General features: G+C 37.0%; 2 protein-coding genes across 2 annotated transcripts; one reads left to right on the top strand and one right to left on the bottom strand.

Moving 5' to 3' along the window:
- The first annotated feature begins 2,224 nt into the window (after positions 1–2,224).
- On the top strand, positions 2,225–4,725 carry ARMH2 (armadillo like helical domain containing 2). Its single transcript, XM_065886433.1, has 2 exons — positions 2,225–2,486; positions 4,298–4,725. The coding sequence occupies exons 1-2, from the start codon at positions 2,225–2,227 to the stop codon at positions 4,723–4,725; spliced, it is 690 nt and encodes a 229-aa protein (XP_065742505.1).
- Positions 4,726–7,961: 3,236 nt separating this feature from the next.
- GMNN (geminin DNA replication inhibitor) lies at positions 7,962–16,433 on the bottom strand. The gene is made up of 6 exons (XM_065885549.1): positions 16,363–16,433; positions 13,332–13,409; positions 12,453–12,600; positions 10,012–10,094; positions 9,595–9,705; positions 7,962–8,375 (listed from the first exon to the last, which is right to left on the bottom strand). The coding sequence occupies exons 1-6, from the start codon at positions 16,411–16,413 to the stop codon at positions 8,214–8,216; spliced, it is 633 nt and encodes a 210-aa protein (XP_065741621.1). The 5' UTR covers positions 16,414–16,433; the 3' UTR covers positions 7,962–8,213.
- Positions 16,434–16,633: the final 200 nt, after the last annotated feature.

The following is a 16,633-nucleotide window of genomic DNA, read 5'->3' on the forward strand; positions in this document are numbered from 1 at the left end:
AACAGTAATGGGCCCCTGTTTGTTTTAAACTTCCACACCTTACTATATTTGAAGTGTACAAGCAAGTACATTTTGTAGAATGTCCCAAATTTGGACAGGGTGTCCAAATACCTACTTTGAAAGTAGAGCCAAAAGGATTTGTTGATAAATTGGAAATGAGATGTGAAACAGACAAAAGCCAACGATGAATCCAAAAATTTCAATCTGAACAACTGGAAGGAAGGAATGCCATCTTCCAAGGTAGGGAAACTGAGAAGCAGGAGATTTAAAGAAGACCAGGGGGCTTCCCTGGTGGTGCAGTGGTTGGGAATCCGCCTGCCAGTGCAGGGGACGTGGGTTCAGGCCTGGTCCAGGAGGATCCTGCATGCCACGGAGCAGCTGGGTCTGTATGCCACAGCTGCTGAACCTGCACTGTAGAGCCCGCAGGCCACAACTGCTGAGCCTACATGCCATAGCTGCTGAGGCCCGTATGCTCTAGCCTGTGCTCCACAACAAAGACACTGCAGTGAGAAACCCGTGCGCCGCAATGAAGAGTAGCCCCCGCTCACCTCAACTAGGGAAAGCCCGCGCACAGCAATGAAGACCCAACGCAGCCAAAAATAAATGAACTAATTAAATAAATTAAAATTTTAAATTAAACTATAAAATAATAAAGAAGACCAGGAATTTTGCTTCAGGCATGTTAAGTTGGGGAAGCCTCTTAGACATCCAAATGGAGATACCAAGTTGGTGACTGAAGGTAATTGTGTTTGGAGTTCAGGTGAGAAATCCAGTTAAAAATATAAAATTGGGAGTCTTCAGCATGTGAATGGTATTTAAAGCCATGAGACTGGTTTGTTTCCTCCAGGAAGTATAGATAGAAAACAAGAGATACAGGAACTGAGCCTTGGGGCACTCCAATATTTAGAGGACATAAAGAAGAGGGGGAAGCAGCAAAGGAAAAGAAGAGTGACCAGTAGGGAATTAAAAGACTATGACATCTTAGAAGCCAAGTGAAAAAAGTGTTTCAAGGAGAAACGAGTGACAAATGCTGAGGACTGAGAATTGGATTCAGCAGAATGAAGGTCATCAGTGACCCTGACGAGCAATTTCAGTAGCGTCATGGTGGGGTTAAAATCCAACTTGGAGTACATCCAAGAGAGGATAAAAGAATATTTCAGGGACTTCCCTGGTGGCCCAGTGGTTGCACCTTCCAATGCAGGGGATGCGGGTTCGATCCCTGGTCGGGGAACTAGGATCCCACATGCCATGGGGCTACTAAGCCCATGCGCTGCACCTACTAAGCCTGCACTCTCCGGAGCCCGCACGCCACAATTAGAGAGCCCTCACGCCGCAACTAGAGAGGAGCCCACGTGTCGCAACGAAGAGCCCACACTAGCACTGAAAGATCCTGCATGCCACACCTAAGACCCGATCCAGCCAAAAATAAATAAATATTAAAAAAAAAAGAATGTTTCAAATGGCAAGTACGGCAACTCTTTGAAGAGTTTTTGTATAAAGGGGAGCAGAATATTGCACGTTGTGTGACTGTACAATAACCAGGAGGAGGGGCCGTATGAAGTCAAGAGAGTTGTTTTGTTTTTTTAATGAGAAAAAGTACAGCATGTTTGTTGATGCAAAGAACCCAGTTGAGATTGAAAAATTAATAAGGCAAGAGAAGAATAGTGAGCAGTCTCCCTGAATGGAGCGAGAAGGATTGGCTGAAATCTGCATAAATGGAGGGGGCATCGGTATAACAGGAGGAAAGCCAGAGGATATGGGCACAGACGCAGATCGGTGGGTAGATGTGATGGGGAGAGCTATGGAAGTTCTTTTTCGATTGCTTCTATTTTCTCAGCACAATAGATCAATCTAGGAAATCTATGATGTAGAGAAAAACTCTATGTAACAAATAAGCAAAATAGGCATAATACTACGAAAGATCAATGGGTAGGCATCACCTAAGCAAAGGCGCAAAGACAGGAACGAGCTGAGTGTGTGTTAGGGGAAGCCAGTTTAGTTGAAGCTGAGATTCTGTGCACCAGAGAAGTGAAAGTAAGCTTGGTTTAGTTCAAACTGTAGACGGCCTTCAATGCTAGGCTGAAGAATCCAGGCATACGTGGCTTCGCCCGGATTTGTGTATTCCATTCTATGGTGTTGCTAAGCAGTGCATTCCAGAGTCCTTGACTGTTCACTTCTGTTACTGCCAGTGGTGTGACGTAAGCACCCTTGGCCTTTTTACACAATGGCAAAGAGCCGGGCTTACTATGCACAACTTTGGATTCAGGTTTATCGATATTTTGTGGGGCTGTATCGCCGCCTCAGGAAATGCTGGAGTGTCGTTAAGGGCTTTTTCACTAAAAAGGAGGAAGAACACATCCCTCCAGCTGAGAGTATTTTTCACAAAGAAAAGATTGCGGTGCTTGGCCGTACGGTGAAGGATAAATCTCTAGCCCTTGAACAGAGAGCTCAGGCTGCCTACAGAATTGGACTGTTGGCCTTTACAGGTACTGATTTAACCAGCTGTGCTGACAGAGGTGTTCCACAGTCTTTTTGCCTGTTCTAACACTGTCAGTGAGTGATTCTCACAGCACTCGTCTTAACATTCCAATAACGTTTCCTTTGCCTAAATTATTAGTTTTTTGTCTTTGCACCGCCAAAGATATTACTAATTACTTTCTCCTCAAGGATCTCATGTTTTCGAAAGAATGTGTCCATCAAATAAATTACTAATAAGGTACTTTCCTGTTTTTAATTTTAAAAGTATATATATATATATATATATATATACACACACACACTGAAATTGCCTATCAAACTTTTCAGCATCATGAAAAAATTGAATCTATACTGAATTGATATAATTTCAACCCTTTTACAGGATAAAACGACTCGGTATTTTATTTTTTATCCTGCAAAAATGCATTACACAGACAGTAGTTCAGAAAAATCATGAAGAACTTAAGGCTTTTAAAATACCTACTAGGAAAGCCAATAGGTGCATTAGTGAAAAGCAACTATTAATGTATACTTGGCTAGAGAATTAAGTGGTAAACCATTTAAAGACATACTGCTCTGATTGTCAAGTCCAAACTTGCTTCACTTTTTTTTCTAACAAATTTCATGTAAAAAAATTTTATAGACAATCCTCAACAACACATCGCCTTATTAGAAGCTCTTGTTGGTAGCTGTTAGTGTCCTTGGTAGATCGATTATTTTTTAAATGGGAAAATGAATTACTTCAATGTAGTTTAATAGACTACTTTCACAGAATGGTGTCCATGAGAGAAAACATTTACTGTTTTCAAGGACCAAGGGGTCCTAGGTACCAGAATGATTGACAGCCACTAGCACAGGACCACAGAGAAGACAGAAACTCAGGCGAACACCCAGGTGAGGGCGGTGTAAGTGGCACCCTCCACTTGAGGCATGCTCAGTTCCCTGTAGAGCTGTGGCCACCATTTGGGGTAAGAGTTAGCTAATTATAAAGGGATCAGAATCCTTTAACTTGATGTTACTTAGCCTTGGTTGTACTGGTGGGAAACAATGGAAAGGGCTTATGCCCAGGCTTTGGCTAAAGCTTTACACTACACAGAATATCCTTGGGACCATGGGACTGTGGTAGTGCAGATAAGAGGAGTCCAAACCAGGTCAAAATTCCAGTGGCTAGAATCCAGCCAACTGTGCCAGCTTCTCCTCACCATCCAACTCGTCTTCATCAGTGCCTTCTTATCTAGGACCTGCTTGGAGTTTGAGATTTAAACTAGGATGATCTGGGGTTCAGGTATATGATGGAAGTAGAGTCAAGCACCAGGTTGGTCCCAGATCTGCAAAAGATTTGGGCTGAGAAACGTGTAAGGAGAACAGGACAGTGATGGACAACTCATGAAAAACCTCTCTCTTACCATTTAGACCCTGGCTTTGCCGCTCGGCCTTTTGGTTTTTCCTTTGTTTGCTCTAATGCTCTGGTACTTTTTCAAGTACTGAAGACAGAGACTCGGGAATGAGACCATGAGGGAGATTTGCTAGGTGAACACAGCCAGGCTTTATTCATCTTGCAATACTGACTCATAGGCGCCTGATTGAAGGAAACAGGGAGGAGCTTTGGGCAGGCAGTGCTCTTCATAGAACTCCACGCTGATCAACACACACGTTCTCACGTTCACAGCAGCACACGGGGTGGGGGAGAAAGAGGAGAACTCAAAATATCCGAAGTATCACATCCATAGCGACGAGACTATGAACACAGGAGCACTCAAATGTCACTAGCTACTAGACACACCAAATACTTCTGGAAATGCAAATGCTTGTTTTACAGGAGGACCAACTGCTGGAAATTTTGCCGCCGAGTACATGAAAGAAGTAGCTCACTTGTTGCAAAATTACGAGATGGAACCAAAAATAAAGATCCAGCTGCTCCAGAGTGTTGCATCTTGGTGTTACTTAAACCCTGTCAACCAGAGAAGAGCCAAACATTTGCAGTTTATTCCTATTCTCGTTGATCTTTTTGATAACAGACTTGAGCCTACCACGAAAAGTGACATAAACAGCAACCTCCTGCTTAAGTTTTGGAGTTGCTATGTTCTCTCTGTCATGACATGCAATAACCTGTCTTGTACGCAGGAGCTTAGAGACTACAGTTCTCTAAAATATCACTTGCAAATGTTGGCCAGTGAGAATTGGTCTGGATGGCCCGAGAATTTTGCAGAGGAGCTGTATTTCCTCATTGGTTTTCACAGGAATTAATTTCTCTAAATCCAGTTACCTGATGCAGCTGTCTGCACCATTGTATCACCCTGGAAAACTGAAATAAATAACAATATCCGATCACATTATTCTTCAGCGTTTTTTTTTAGATAGTTGAAAAATTCTATATACATTTTCATAGTTACTGCAATAACCAAACTTATGAAAAGCGCCAGTGTTTAAAATAACCTCATAAAAATCAAGTTCATAAAATGAGAATTCACTGGAAGACGCATTCCCTATATAACTGTTAGGAGCAATGGTGTGTTTGGGGGGCTATTAGATGACATTAAGCTAAGGCACCCAGAAATGCCAAATCCAGACCCAACTCACAGCCACACCCTACAGTGGACACTGTCGTCCCACCCATATGTATCCTTTCAGCCCTATTTCAGTGACGGCCTTCCGGTTGCCACATCTTTGGCTGAGGTTGCGTTCTGGCTACCAGACCATGATCTTTCTGCACTTCAGGCTGACCAGTTTGGGGGAATTTACACTGAATAGGAGCAGTGCTTACCTCCACTGGCACAACTCTGGATCGAGATGAGTACCATGTGTTCAGACACCTAAAGACAGCCTAAAGCTAGGCTCTTGGATTTTTACTCTCCCTATTTTGCCTGTTAAGGGAATGTGTAAAAGAAAGCTTGCACCTGACTTTTGTACTGCCCAGCCTCATCAAAAGCTTTGTTACAAAAAATGTTTACGGAGAAGAGCTTACAGGATGTGTACCTGTTTGTGTCTCTAACTACATTAACATTTGCCTCTAGCTTAAGTCAGAGCCATCATAGATTGAACTGCGTACTTTTCCTATTTCACAGATTTGCCTTGACTAAGCTTACTTTAGCGTTACGCTTCTACCTTTCACTGAGGGGCCTGTAAAAAAAAAAGTAGTGTAGGTCCATGATCCTTGCTTGTATCTATTACAGGAATGTTGTTAGGGATGTTAATCACATCACGTGGATTCATGAGGCTCTTGGGGGGCAACTTTCTCAAAACTTAAACCAGGAAGAGCTGTGTTCTACTGAGCAACTGTTATCTTTTCATCCTTTGTGGATTTTGTGAATTGTGTTAACGCAGAGTTTCTGAAACTAGAATTCAGTTTATAGTGGGAGAATAAGGGTCGGAAATCATAAGTCCCCTTTAGAAACTGGGTCACGGCCACAAATTCCTTTTTTCAAGTGCTTTTTAAATTGAATTTGAATTTTTCCTCAGAGTAATTCATGAACGTAGTTTGAAGAGTCAAATATTGCCAGGCCTCTGATGAGAAACAGAGGTTCAGATTTGGGCCTTGAGGCATTTTTATGCTAAGCTATGTTTTTAAAATCGCTCTCCAAAATTTTAACAAATGGTTACTATTGTCCTTTGCTGTCCCTCGTAAGCTCATCTCTCTCCAACATTTGGATTTTCTTAGAAGCATATCCACGATAAGAATTTGAGCACAAGGGCTTTATTTGCTAATCTTCACGTGGACATACGCTTTCATTTCTCTTAGGTAAATACCTAGAACGGCCGGATCATACAGAATGTGTATGTTTAACTTTTAAGAAATTACCGAACAGTTCGATAGCATCTGTGGCATTTAACATTGCCACCAGCACTACCGGAGAGGCCCAGTTGCTTCATGTCCTTAACACTTGGTATGGTCAAGTTTTGTTTTTCAAACTTCAGCCATTCTGATGGGCACATAACAGTATCTCACTGTAGGTTTAATTTGCACTTCCCTAAGGACTGTGTTGCCATCTTTTCACGTACTTATTTGCTATCTGTACATATGCTTTGCAAGTGTCCAAATATTTCCTCTATTTAAAAAATAAGGTTGTCTACTTAATGAGTAGTAAGTTCTTTATAGATAGAAATCCTTTGTTGGGTATATTTTGCAAATATTTTCTCCCAGTCTGTGGCTTGTCTTTCCATTCTCTTAAAAGTCTTTCAAAAAGAAGTTTTTGATTTTTATTTATGCAGTCTGATTTATGGTATAATTCGTGATTTTTGTGTGCTTTTTGAGAAACCTTTACCAAATCCAAGGTCACTAAAATTTTCTCCAATATTTTCTTCTAGAAGATTAATAATTTTGGCTCTGACATTAAATTTTAAAACCCTCTTCAATTCCTTCCTCTTTTGCTCCCTGCCACCAAATCCTGGCAATCCATTTTTGACATTTTCCAGAAATACTTTTTATTTGCCAAGTCATCCTATTCTACTTAGCTCTCCTCTTTCTTTGGGCTAATGGCCCAAATCTAAAACATAAACAGCTGTACTATTACAGTAACCACTGACCTCACATGGCTCTTTAAATATAAATTAAAATTTAAAAAATTAAAATGTTAGTTCCTCATTCATACTAGCCACATTTTGTGCTCAAAAGCCATACACGGATACCTGGTTATTATACTGGACAACTCAGTTCCAGCATCCCAGAAAACTTTATTGGACAGCGTTGCTACAGATTAATAATATTTATTTAAGCATTTAGATCAGGCACTCTAGTAAAGGTTTTAATTCTCACAAAAACAGAGGTGGACTTAATATCAGAGATAAGAAAATTAAAGTTCTATAAGAATAACTTGCCTAAAGTAATCCTTTAAAGCTTGACATTGCTCTTTATTGCCAATTTATACAAAGCTTCTTGTATGCTTTCCACAGATCTTAATCCCAATGCTGTATACTTTGCAAACAATTTCCCTTTATTTTGTCCTTTTCTTCCTTCAGAACAGTACATATGAGAAATCCTGAATTTCACCCTACTCTTACTTCGTATTCCTTCAGTAGACATACTTTGTCTACACCAGTATGTGAAATGTGCAGATAGAAAGTTTCAGAACCCTTAGCTATTCATGCATCTCTTCATCTGCTCCCCACTTTGCTTCTCTCGAGGACTACCAACACCACCCCAACATTTTAAGCTTCCAAGAAGGGTATGATCATACCAGCCTTTACTTGGCTACTCAGATTCACCTGGGGAGCCTTTGACCCCAGATGCTCACACTCCTACTGGGTTAGATTACCTGGGCATGGGGTGTAGAAATCAACATTCCCTCCAGTGAGCTTGAGGTGCAACCAGGTTTACGAGGTAAAACCTCAGCTATCTATCTCAGTATAAAAAGGGAGAATTCATTTTCCCCTTGTTTCCTCCAAGCTAGTTAGCAGATTAGAAAGGAAACAAAACAAAAGCACAGACATAGACAAAGTTTCTTCCCAGACTCCTTATACTTCATTCTTCAAGATATACACAAAGCTCAACAGAATGAAGTTTATTTATCATATACACAAGTCATGTCTGACAACTGAGAAAATGCTATTTACACAAAACAACACCGTAGATTAAAAATACATAGTATTTGTGTTTTAATACAATAATAGGGCCCCAGGATACAAACGAGGAAGTCTGAGTCCAAGTTTTCATTATAAAGTTATTTGCTCTGCTACAAAGAACTACAGTGGAGGTGAACGTTGGCAGTATATTTCTCATGAGTCACTATTACTGAATTTCACACACACGGTTTTGCATCTGTAGAGGAAGAGACAACTTCTTCAGCACATGTGCCAATTTCTGAGTCTTCTCCTTCAGAATCCTCACCAGTTTCCTCTTCAGAATCAAATTCCTGACTATCCGGTGATTCAGAGTTATCCAGAGGTTCTTGATTCAGTCTCTTGTAAAGAATAAACCAATAATTTATTGTAAAAACTTCACAATCCAAGCCCATTATCAGTATGCTGATATAACTGACCCTCAATGTTATAATGAGGGTTCATTTCATAATGTCTCTATATTAAATTCACTTACATGCAGTCAAGTGTTTGTTAGATCAAAGTGCTAACCGTATTAGATCATATTTCTGCGAAGTCACAGTGTTTAAAAAGTTGCTTATTTTTTTTTTAAGTACTCACATGCTTTCAGAATACAATTTAAATCAGTACTTCTCCAACTATCTACAGTAAAGGGCCAGGTTTCCTAATTTCCCATCTGCTTTGGACCAATACTTCCATGGCAGTTAAGAGAGCTACTACAGTACTTCCAAATGAAAACTTCAGACGTGAGTTCTGTCATGGCACTAAAATGTACGGCAGAAATTCAGTACAAGAGAAGTTTTGATATGAAAAATGTCCTCCTCAACAGCAAGATAATTTTTTGCAGACATGAATAAGTTTAAGACCTATTTTTTAAGACTGGTAAAGTAACAGTCATCAGGCTAATTCTTATAAACACAGTAGCTACTTCCAAATTTAAAAAAAAAAGTCAGATAAGACGACCGAAGTTATTTCGTACACCAATTACCAGTTTTATAAATGACAGTAATATCTCATTGGCATTATATTTAAATTAAAAACTGTCTAGAGATATATATATATATATATATATATATCTGATTCACTTTGCTGTACACCTGAAACTAACGCAACGCTCTAAATCAACTTTACTCCAATAAAAATTTTTTTTAAAAGACAACCTGTCTGAAAATGACAACTGTGAAATATAATTTTCCGTATGTTTTTCAGATGTAAGTATTCCTTTCTATATCGTTACAAGAAAATAGGTGTTCTTTTGCTTCATAATAATAGCATCTAACAATTATTGAGCTCTCACTATGTACAGGCAATTCTCTCAATTTTCTACCTATTCTCTACTTGTTATTCTCATAGCAAGCCTATAAAGGTAGGCACTATTACTCCCATTTTATAAATGAGGAAAATGGAGCCCTGACAGGATAAATAACCTGCTTGACTCAAACTTAATGGTGCTAGGTAGGGGGCTAGGACTCAAACCCGGGAAATCTCTTTCTAGAGCCCAAACACTTTCTGATCACACTACTGCCTCAACTTTATAGAAAAATAGATGCCTCTGAATCAGGTGAATGTTAAAATACCTACCTCTATTATCTCTGCCATATACTGTACATGTTCTGCTACTTCTGCCAATTCCTTATTCTCCTTCTTCAGGCGGGCAATTTCATTGTCCTTTTGTTCAATTTCTTTATGAAGCTATGTGACATCAATCAAAAAGTTCAGTTTTTCATAGATTTGCTACGCTATAAACCAAATTATATGCCTCCAAGTATATAGCTGACACACATTTAGCACAAAGTTCCTAACAAAGGTGCTGTCTTTGGCTCTCAACACAATAGGCTTCTTTTTGTATAATAGTTCTGGTAACAGAGTTGCCTACTTAAATTTTTATTAAGACAACATTAAAGCTAGTTTATATTGCTCTAATAAAATATCCTGGGCAGCAGAAAGAAAATAATCCTGGAATGTTTAAAAATTCCACAAATTATATTCAGTACATACTTTCTCATTTTCCTTAAGTGCTTCATAGAGAGCCTTCCTCCGTTTTTCCGCCACTTCTTTCCAATATTGAGAGGATGGATTTTCTAAAATAAATTGTTTTACATGTAACTTTGAAAATCATTACTGTTGTATACTGCTGTAAAAGCCCAATAACTAAAAAGAAAAAACCAATAACTTTTTTGTCTATTTTTTAAAAGTTTACAATATCCTTCAGTACTGAGTAATACCCATTTTTTTAAAGATTAATGTTAGAAAGCCAAGTCAGTTTTTTTCTCTTATTTTTCCCAACATTTTGAAGATTTCAATCCCTTCAAAGGAACTGAAACACAAGTACAATACACATATAACTTTAACCTAGATTGTTAAAGGTGTTTGCAACATTTGCTTTGTGTGTTCATATTTTTTAATTTAACATTCACATTTGTGAAAAGTCCAGATCAGTTATTTTTACACTGTCCTTAAATTTGGATTTGTCCATTTCCATGATGAAATTCAAGCTACACAAGTTGGCAGGAACACTGTGTAAGAATGTTGTATCCTTCTCAGTGTATCACCAAAGAAGCACATACTAATTGGTCACAATACTGGAGATGTTAAATTTGGTCGCTTGATTAAGATGATTTCTCCCTTGTAAAGATACTTTTTTCCTTTAGTAACAAATAAATGATCTATGGAGTAAAATTTTTGAGTCTGTGGTATTAATATCCAGTTCCCTAACAACCTTTCACCCAATTTTCCTCCACTGATGTTTCTTGTTCCTTCTACATTTAGTAGTTGGCATTATTCTGTAAAAGAACTTTCCCTACCCCAATTCAAAAGAAAATTACCAGTATGGATTCATGTATTCTTTTTTAATTCAATGTATTATAATCCATTCTTGTCATTATTCATTTTGATGCTCAAATTTTCCCAAATTTAGCCAGGGGGGAATCCCTTCAAGCAGACTCCTTGTCCTTATAACCGGCACCCATCAGGTTTTGAGTACTTCCGTATTTTCTAACACAAGAGATTCCAAGCTCACTCTGTAGTTTCCCTGCCCCAGTGCTGGAAGCAGCCATTTCTCCAGGGAGCTTTAGTGGAGAATAGTGTTTACAAACCAAGAACTCGATGTGATGGTGCTTCTTATTATTCGGGTGTCATTTGTTTCTGGGCTCTTTCATTGGCAGTTAGGAAAGGTTCTTTTTAAAAACTCACCAGTTTATACCAACACTCCCAATTCCAGTTCCACAACAGAGTTCTTCCTTTCCTTCCCCTTTATATACTGTATCTCCCTTAACCATACCATGGACCCAACAATATCAACATATTACTCATTTGCTCAATCCTAAAATATACACAAATTTTTACCCAAACTGCTACTACACCAATACCACTGCCAACAAAAATTAAATTCGAGATTTCTTTATAGTTCTTTTAATCCTCACAGTATAGCCCTCTGAGGGTCTACAGTCAGAGTTCTGTGTTCAAGTTGCATGGATTAATGTTTTTCATCTATGTGGTATGTTGGCAATATAATGTATAGTTGAGTTGTTTATTTCCATAATTAACTTCAGTGTTTTTTTTCCCACCAATCTTCATTAATTTTAGCCAAATCAGATATGAGTGTCACAAATCCTGTTGTTTATTCTACATTATTATTAGAGCTTCTTTATTTGTATGCAGTCAGCCTTTCTATTGGGTTGGCCAAAAAGTTCATTGGGGTTTTAACATCTTACAGAAAAACCTGAACGAACTTTTTGGCCAACCAAATAAATGAAATCCAATAAATGAAATCCCACTGTCTACTTATTTTTCCCCTCACTGTCCTCAGGGGACTCGAAATGAGCCCAAATGTCACTATAACCTTGAGTAAGACAATTAACTTCTCTAGGCTCAATCTTTTTCCTCAGTAATAATGACCCATGGTTAGGACAGAAGTGATCACCTTCCATAATACTTATAAAGCATCATTAACTTCCTCTTCTGATCCCCACTGCCATTAGAAACTAGTATGTATTATAACCACGTGCTTCTCATTCACCTTCACTCCCCTTATTATTCCTATTGTCCCCTTATTTCATTCTCCTGGTATCTTTTCTTCAAATTCATTATCTCTATACATTTTTCTTCTGAAAAGACTATTTCCAAGTCTTATAAGTCCAATATCAGAGCTGCCATATTAATCACTTTCCTTTTCTTTAATATTTCATACATATCTGGATTTACCAAACAGTAGGACCTGTCCAAATGTACACTGTTTTATATATTTCCACGTTAAAAAATCTTAAATTATCAAAAACATAAAAGTAAAATATCTAATAAATTAAGAAGCTGTGGGAAGAGTTCATAACAGTACAACAAATAATATTTACCCTTATTTTGATTAAAAAATTTAAAATAAAAGCCATACACACACACACACACACACACACACACACACACACACTTTTTTTTTTCCATACCTGTAATCATAAGATCAAATGCTTCTTGGGTGACGCCTCCAAGATTTTTATTTTCATTGTGTTCTGGGTCAGTAACAACTCCAGAGCTGGAAGTCTTAGATATTAACTGGTCGTTCCAATGTTTCCGTTTGGACAAGCTTTTAACCAACTATAATGAAAACATATACATCAGTCATTTTGTTTAATGAACAAGAAAGCTGGGCAATTTAGTCTCATGAATTAAAACTAAAGCACTCAGATATGGGGATATATGTATAGCTGATTCACTTTGTTATAAAGCAGAAACTAACACACCATTGTAAAGCAGTTATACTCCAATAAAGATTTTTAAAAAACCGAAAGCACTCGTATCTCTATCTTTCTGATATCTTTGGCCCTTTTAAGAAATTACACAATTCAAAACTCTACCAAAATGTATAGTTATATTTTAGGAATTTTATTTACATCAACTATTTTGAATTAGACTTGAGCCTAAGGCTTAGCTGAATTTATTTTTATTATTTAAATGATTCAGTACCATGGAAAGGCACTAATTTCAAAAGTCTAGAAACCCTCATCCATGATTTCATCATTTACATACAGGGGTAAATGACTGAATCTAACATTTTATTCTTAAAAAAAAATCAAACATAATGCCTATAGGTTAACTCATAACTTATTACATTATCCCAGTTCTACTACAGGTATTCATACCACTTTTGAACTTCCTAAATGGAAAAATTAAAACAAAAACCACTTTTGTGGGGAATATACAATTGTTATCCTTAAATTATTTCCAAATTTCAATGATTTAGGTATTTCTGACGAAGGAACTCTTTGAAATGTTTTTAATGTAAAGGTAGCATCATCTGTACCCCATTCTAGCTCAATAATACACACCTCATTTTCTCTTCCGACTAGAGATCCAGCCGTAGAAGGCTGAATCATCTTCAGAGTTCTTCTTGGAACAGGACTGCTCTGAAAGTCAAGATAATGAATTATCTGGTTACTGAGTTCCTATATGGAGTGTTAACATCTCAGTGCTACCGTAATTTACAAAAGAAAAAAAAATGCTAAGGACACTAATGTTTGATCTGCTGTATACTTTTATAATGCTACATATGATTTGATCAACTAGCAAGCTTATTATTTCCCTAAAATTATAATAAAGTTTGAAGAAATTCTAAGAATAAATCACATTACCCAAATTTGACACAAACAAGTAGCTCTTCTTCCATTTCAATGGACATTCTTGCTATAGTCATGTAGTCATTTGTTTAGTTAAAACAAAAATATAACATTAAGTTCTAGTACTCCAAACCATGTATGATGAAATTCCAATAAAACAGGAATATTTGTATTCCCTCTTAAAAAGATCTTCTACACAGAAACTAGAAATTTACCAAACATCATAACGTTTAATGCTACCCACAAAAGAGGTAAATTGGAGGAAAAGGTTAATTATTTACACTGCAAAATACTTTCCCCTAATCAAAAGGATTCATCTCAGGCTTCCTTTAAATTGCAAATAGTCCCTAACACATTTATATGAATCCACTAAAAGAATATCACTTTAAAGAATATTACACATGTAAGAAGACCCGCTTCCCCCCTTCAACCTTTACCTGACTGCAGAAACAGTTTTGCTTCAAGCCCATTCATCAGCAGAGAAAATGTCAATGCTTGAGGCATACACACACTCTAAAATGCACAAGCTATTGTTTTTGAAAAAAAAATGGTTTCCTTGTAATATGTAAATACCTTCCTGTATATTTCCTGATCTAAAAGGTCTCTCTATTTTTGCAAAAAATCATTAGTTATACTGCCACCACGGGATAGCAAACAATGGTGAACACTCAAACAAGGTCAGCAAGAACATGACACCGAAGGAGCGTGAGAAAGTTACTGATTCCACACTGTGCTTCACAGGACTAGAGTTCACCTTTCCCACGGTAAAGTTTCTACTGCTGATTATTATCTCACCATTTAACTGAAGAACAAATGCTGGCTACTGTGGGAACAAATATTACACCAACATTTCAGATATAATTTAGATTACAGATTAGTCAACATTGTCCAGACAAATAGAAGAAAATACAACTTTGGAACCTTAATAATAGGAGGTGTTAATTTATTTAAATGCTTGCTACTCATAAAGGCCAAAGAAGCCAGCTAAATGACCACTTCCAAGATTTAACTTTCACAACTGTAAGCTTTATAGCATCCAGCCGTCCAAATGCAATATTGCTATTATCATTTTATTCATATAGATCATGTGTTAGAATAATAAGCTCTTTACAGCCAGAAAGGTTCTTATATATTGAGTCGTAATCTTTTTAGAAAACAATTTGAGATTCTATGAACCCCCTCAAAAAAAAACAAAAGAGCATACTCACACAGAATTTTGTGTATAATCGGCAAGGAATCCGTGAACTCCTAAAATGTACTCTTACAGACCTAGTTTCAGTCCAACGCCCTCATTTTACAGATGAGTAAACTGAGGCTGAGATGCTAAATAACTCACCCAACATCACAGTTTTGGAGGCAGAACCACAACCAAACAGAACCCAGATCCTTTTATATCCCAGATAGTTGTACTATAGATAGTAAATATTAGACTTCTCTTTAACTGTTAGAATCTGCTGAAATTACATAAATTATTTGTCTGGGATTTGATTCAGTGGAGGAAAGGGGGAGTGAATGGAGATGGAGATGAAACAAGACTGGCCATATACTGATAATTGTTGAAAATGGGGGAAGTAAAATGAGATTATACTATTGACTCTTATTTTTGAATACTTAAAAATTTTCATAATAAAAAGTTTAAAAACACACACATACAAAGCACAGTGGGAAGATGCCATCACCCTTTATGAAAGCTGATGGAATAAAATTCACAAATTATCGATGCAAATTATTCACGAAAAATAATGTAAGGAAGATACTAAGGCAAGGTAAACAAAGCAGCCTATCAAAAAGCACCTGCTATCACTTACAAAAAGGCTTTTATTTATACCATTGAATTTAAATCTGGAAACTGGTACACTTTCTTAACAATGTAGTCTCATTCCCAGGAATCCTGAGAATACATATAGTCTAAGTTGTGTGGCAGGACCCCCTAGCTAAGTTGAGAATTCATTTAGAACCTGAAGAGCGAAGCCAGTCAAAATTACAAACTCAAAATTAAGCTCTGTCTTTATTGTTATAAGAATAAACATTTGGAACATGATTTCCAGTGACAGTATAATACAGGGATTCAAAAAGTGTGGCAAAATGAGCAAGTTGGATGGTAATAAGCATATACCTTGGAAATATACGCAATATAATGCAAACTGTCTCTGTGGTCAAAGACACTAATCTGAAGATACATAAAAAGGATTTTAATAAAATCATTTCATGAAATGTAGTAAAAGTAGAAACAAAGCATTTCTTATATATAGAAAATCCTAAGGAATCTACTAAAAACTATTAGAATAAACAAGTTTAGCAAGGTTGCAAGATACAAGATCAAGGTACAAAAATCAATAGTACTTCTATACCGTAGCAATGAGCACCCCAAAAATTTAATTAAGGAAATGATTCCAGCTACAATAGCATTAAAAAGAATAAAACACTTAGGAAAAAATTTAACAAAAAAGTGAAAAACTCAAAAAACTTTGTTGAAACTTTTTTCTTTCAACAAAACATTGTTGAAAGAATGTAAAGAAGACCTAAATAAATGGAAAGACATCCCATGTATGTGGATCAGAAAACTTAATATTCAACCATAATTAATTTTTAAACAGTTCTCTATTGTTACTTGCCCTCAGACTAAAAACTGATTAATTCAACGTTCATAGAAATTATATTCAGGTTAAATTTGACTAAAGTATGTCAAAAAACATCTAACCACAAGCTTTCTATAACAAATTAAAGTGACTGCATCACATACCTTTACATTCTCTTGGATTCCTTCTTGTTTCTGCTTCATACTGTGATTCATTGTACACCTGGTGAAGAACAGAAGACCAGTAATTCAAAAACAGAATATGGTCTGCATCAGAAAGTGAAACCTAGTTTTTTGTTGTTGTTGAAAGTACAATCATAAAAATAAAAATTAAAAAATCATAGCAATAAAAAATGATGGAACTATCTTTTCTCACTGTACCCAAACTCAGCCCTGTCAATGACAAGTGACTAAAGCTAATGACACTTAATATCTC

This window comes from Phocoena phocoena, chromosome 10 (genome assembly GCF_963924675.1).
Source record: "Phocoena phocoena chromosome 10, mPhoPho1.1, whole genome shotgun sequence".
In the NCBI taxonomy this organism is placed as follows: Eukaryota; Metazoa; Chordata; class Mammalia; order Artiodactyla; family Phocoenidae; genus Phocoena; species Phocoena phocoena.

What these genes read in the sequence shown, in the direction of transcription:
- ARMH2 (XM_065886433.1), top strand. Translation starts at nt 2,225, where the DNA reads ATGGCAAAGAGCCGGGCTTACTATGCACAACTTTGGATTCAGGTTTAT. An exon ending in TGGACTGTTGGCCTTTACAG is followed by an intron (nt 2,487 to 4,297) that starts GTACTGATTTAA and finishes CTTGTTTTACAG; the next exon opens with GAGGACCAACTGCTGGAAAT.
- GMNN (XM_065885549.1), bottom strand. Translation starts at nt 16,413, where the DNA reads ATGAATCACAGTATGAAGCAGAAACAAGAAGGAATCCAAGAGAATGTA. An exon ending in CACTTAAGGAAAATGAGAAA is followed by an intron (nt 9,706 to 10,011) that starts GTATGTACTGAA and finishes GATGTCACATAG; the next exon opens with CTTCATAAAGAAATTGAACA. An exon ending in ATATGGCAGAGATAATAGAG is followed by an intron (nt 8,376 to 9,594) that starts GTAGGTATTTTA and finishes ATTCTTTACAAG; the next exon opens with AGACTGAATCAAGAACCTCT.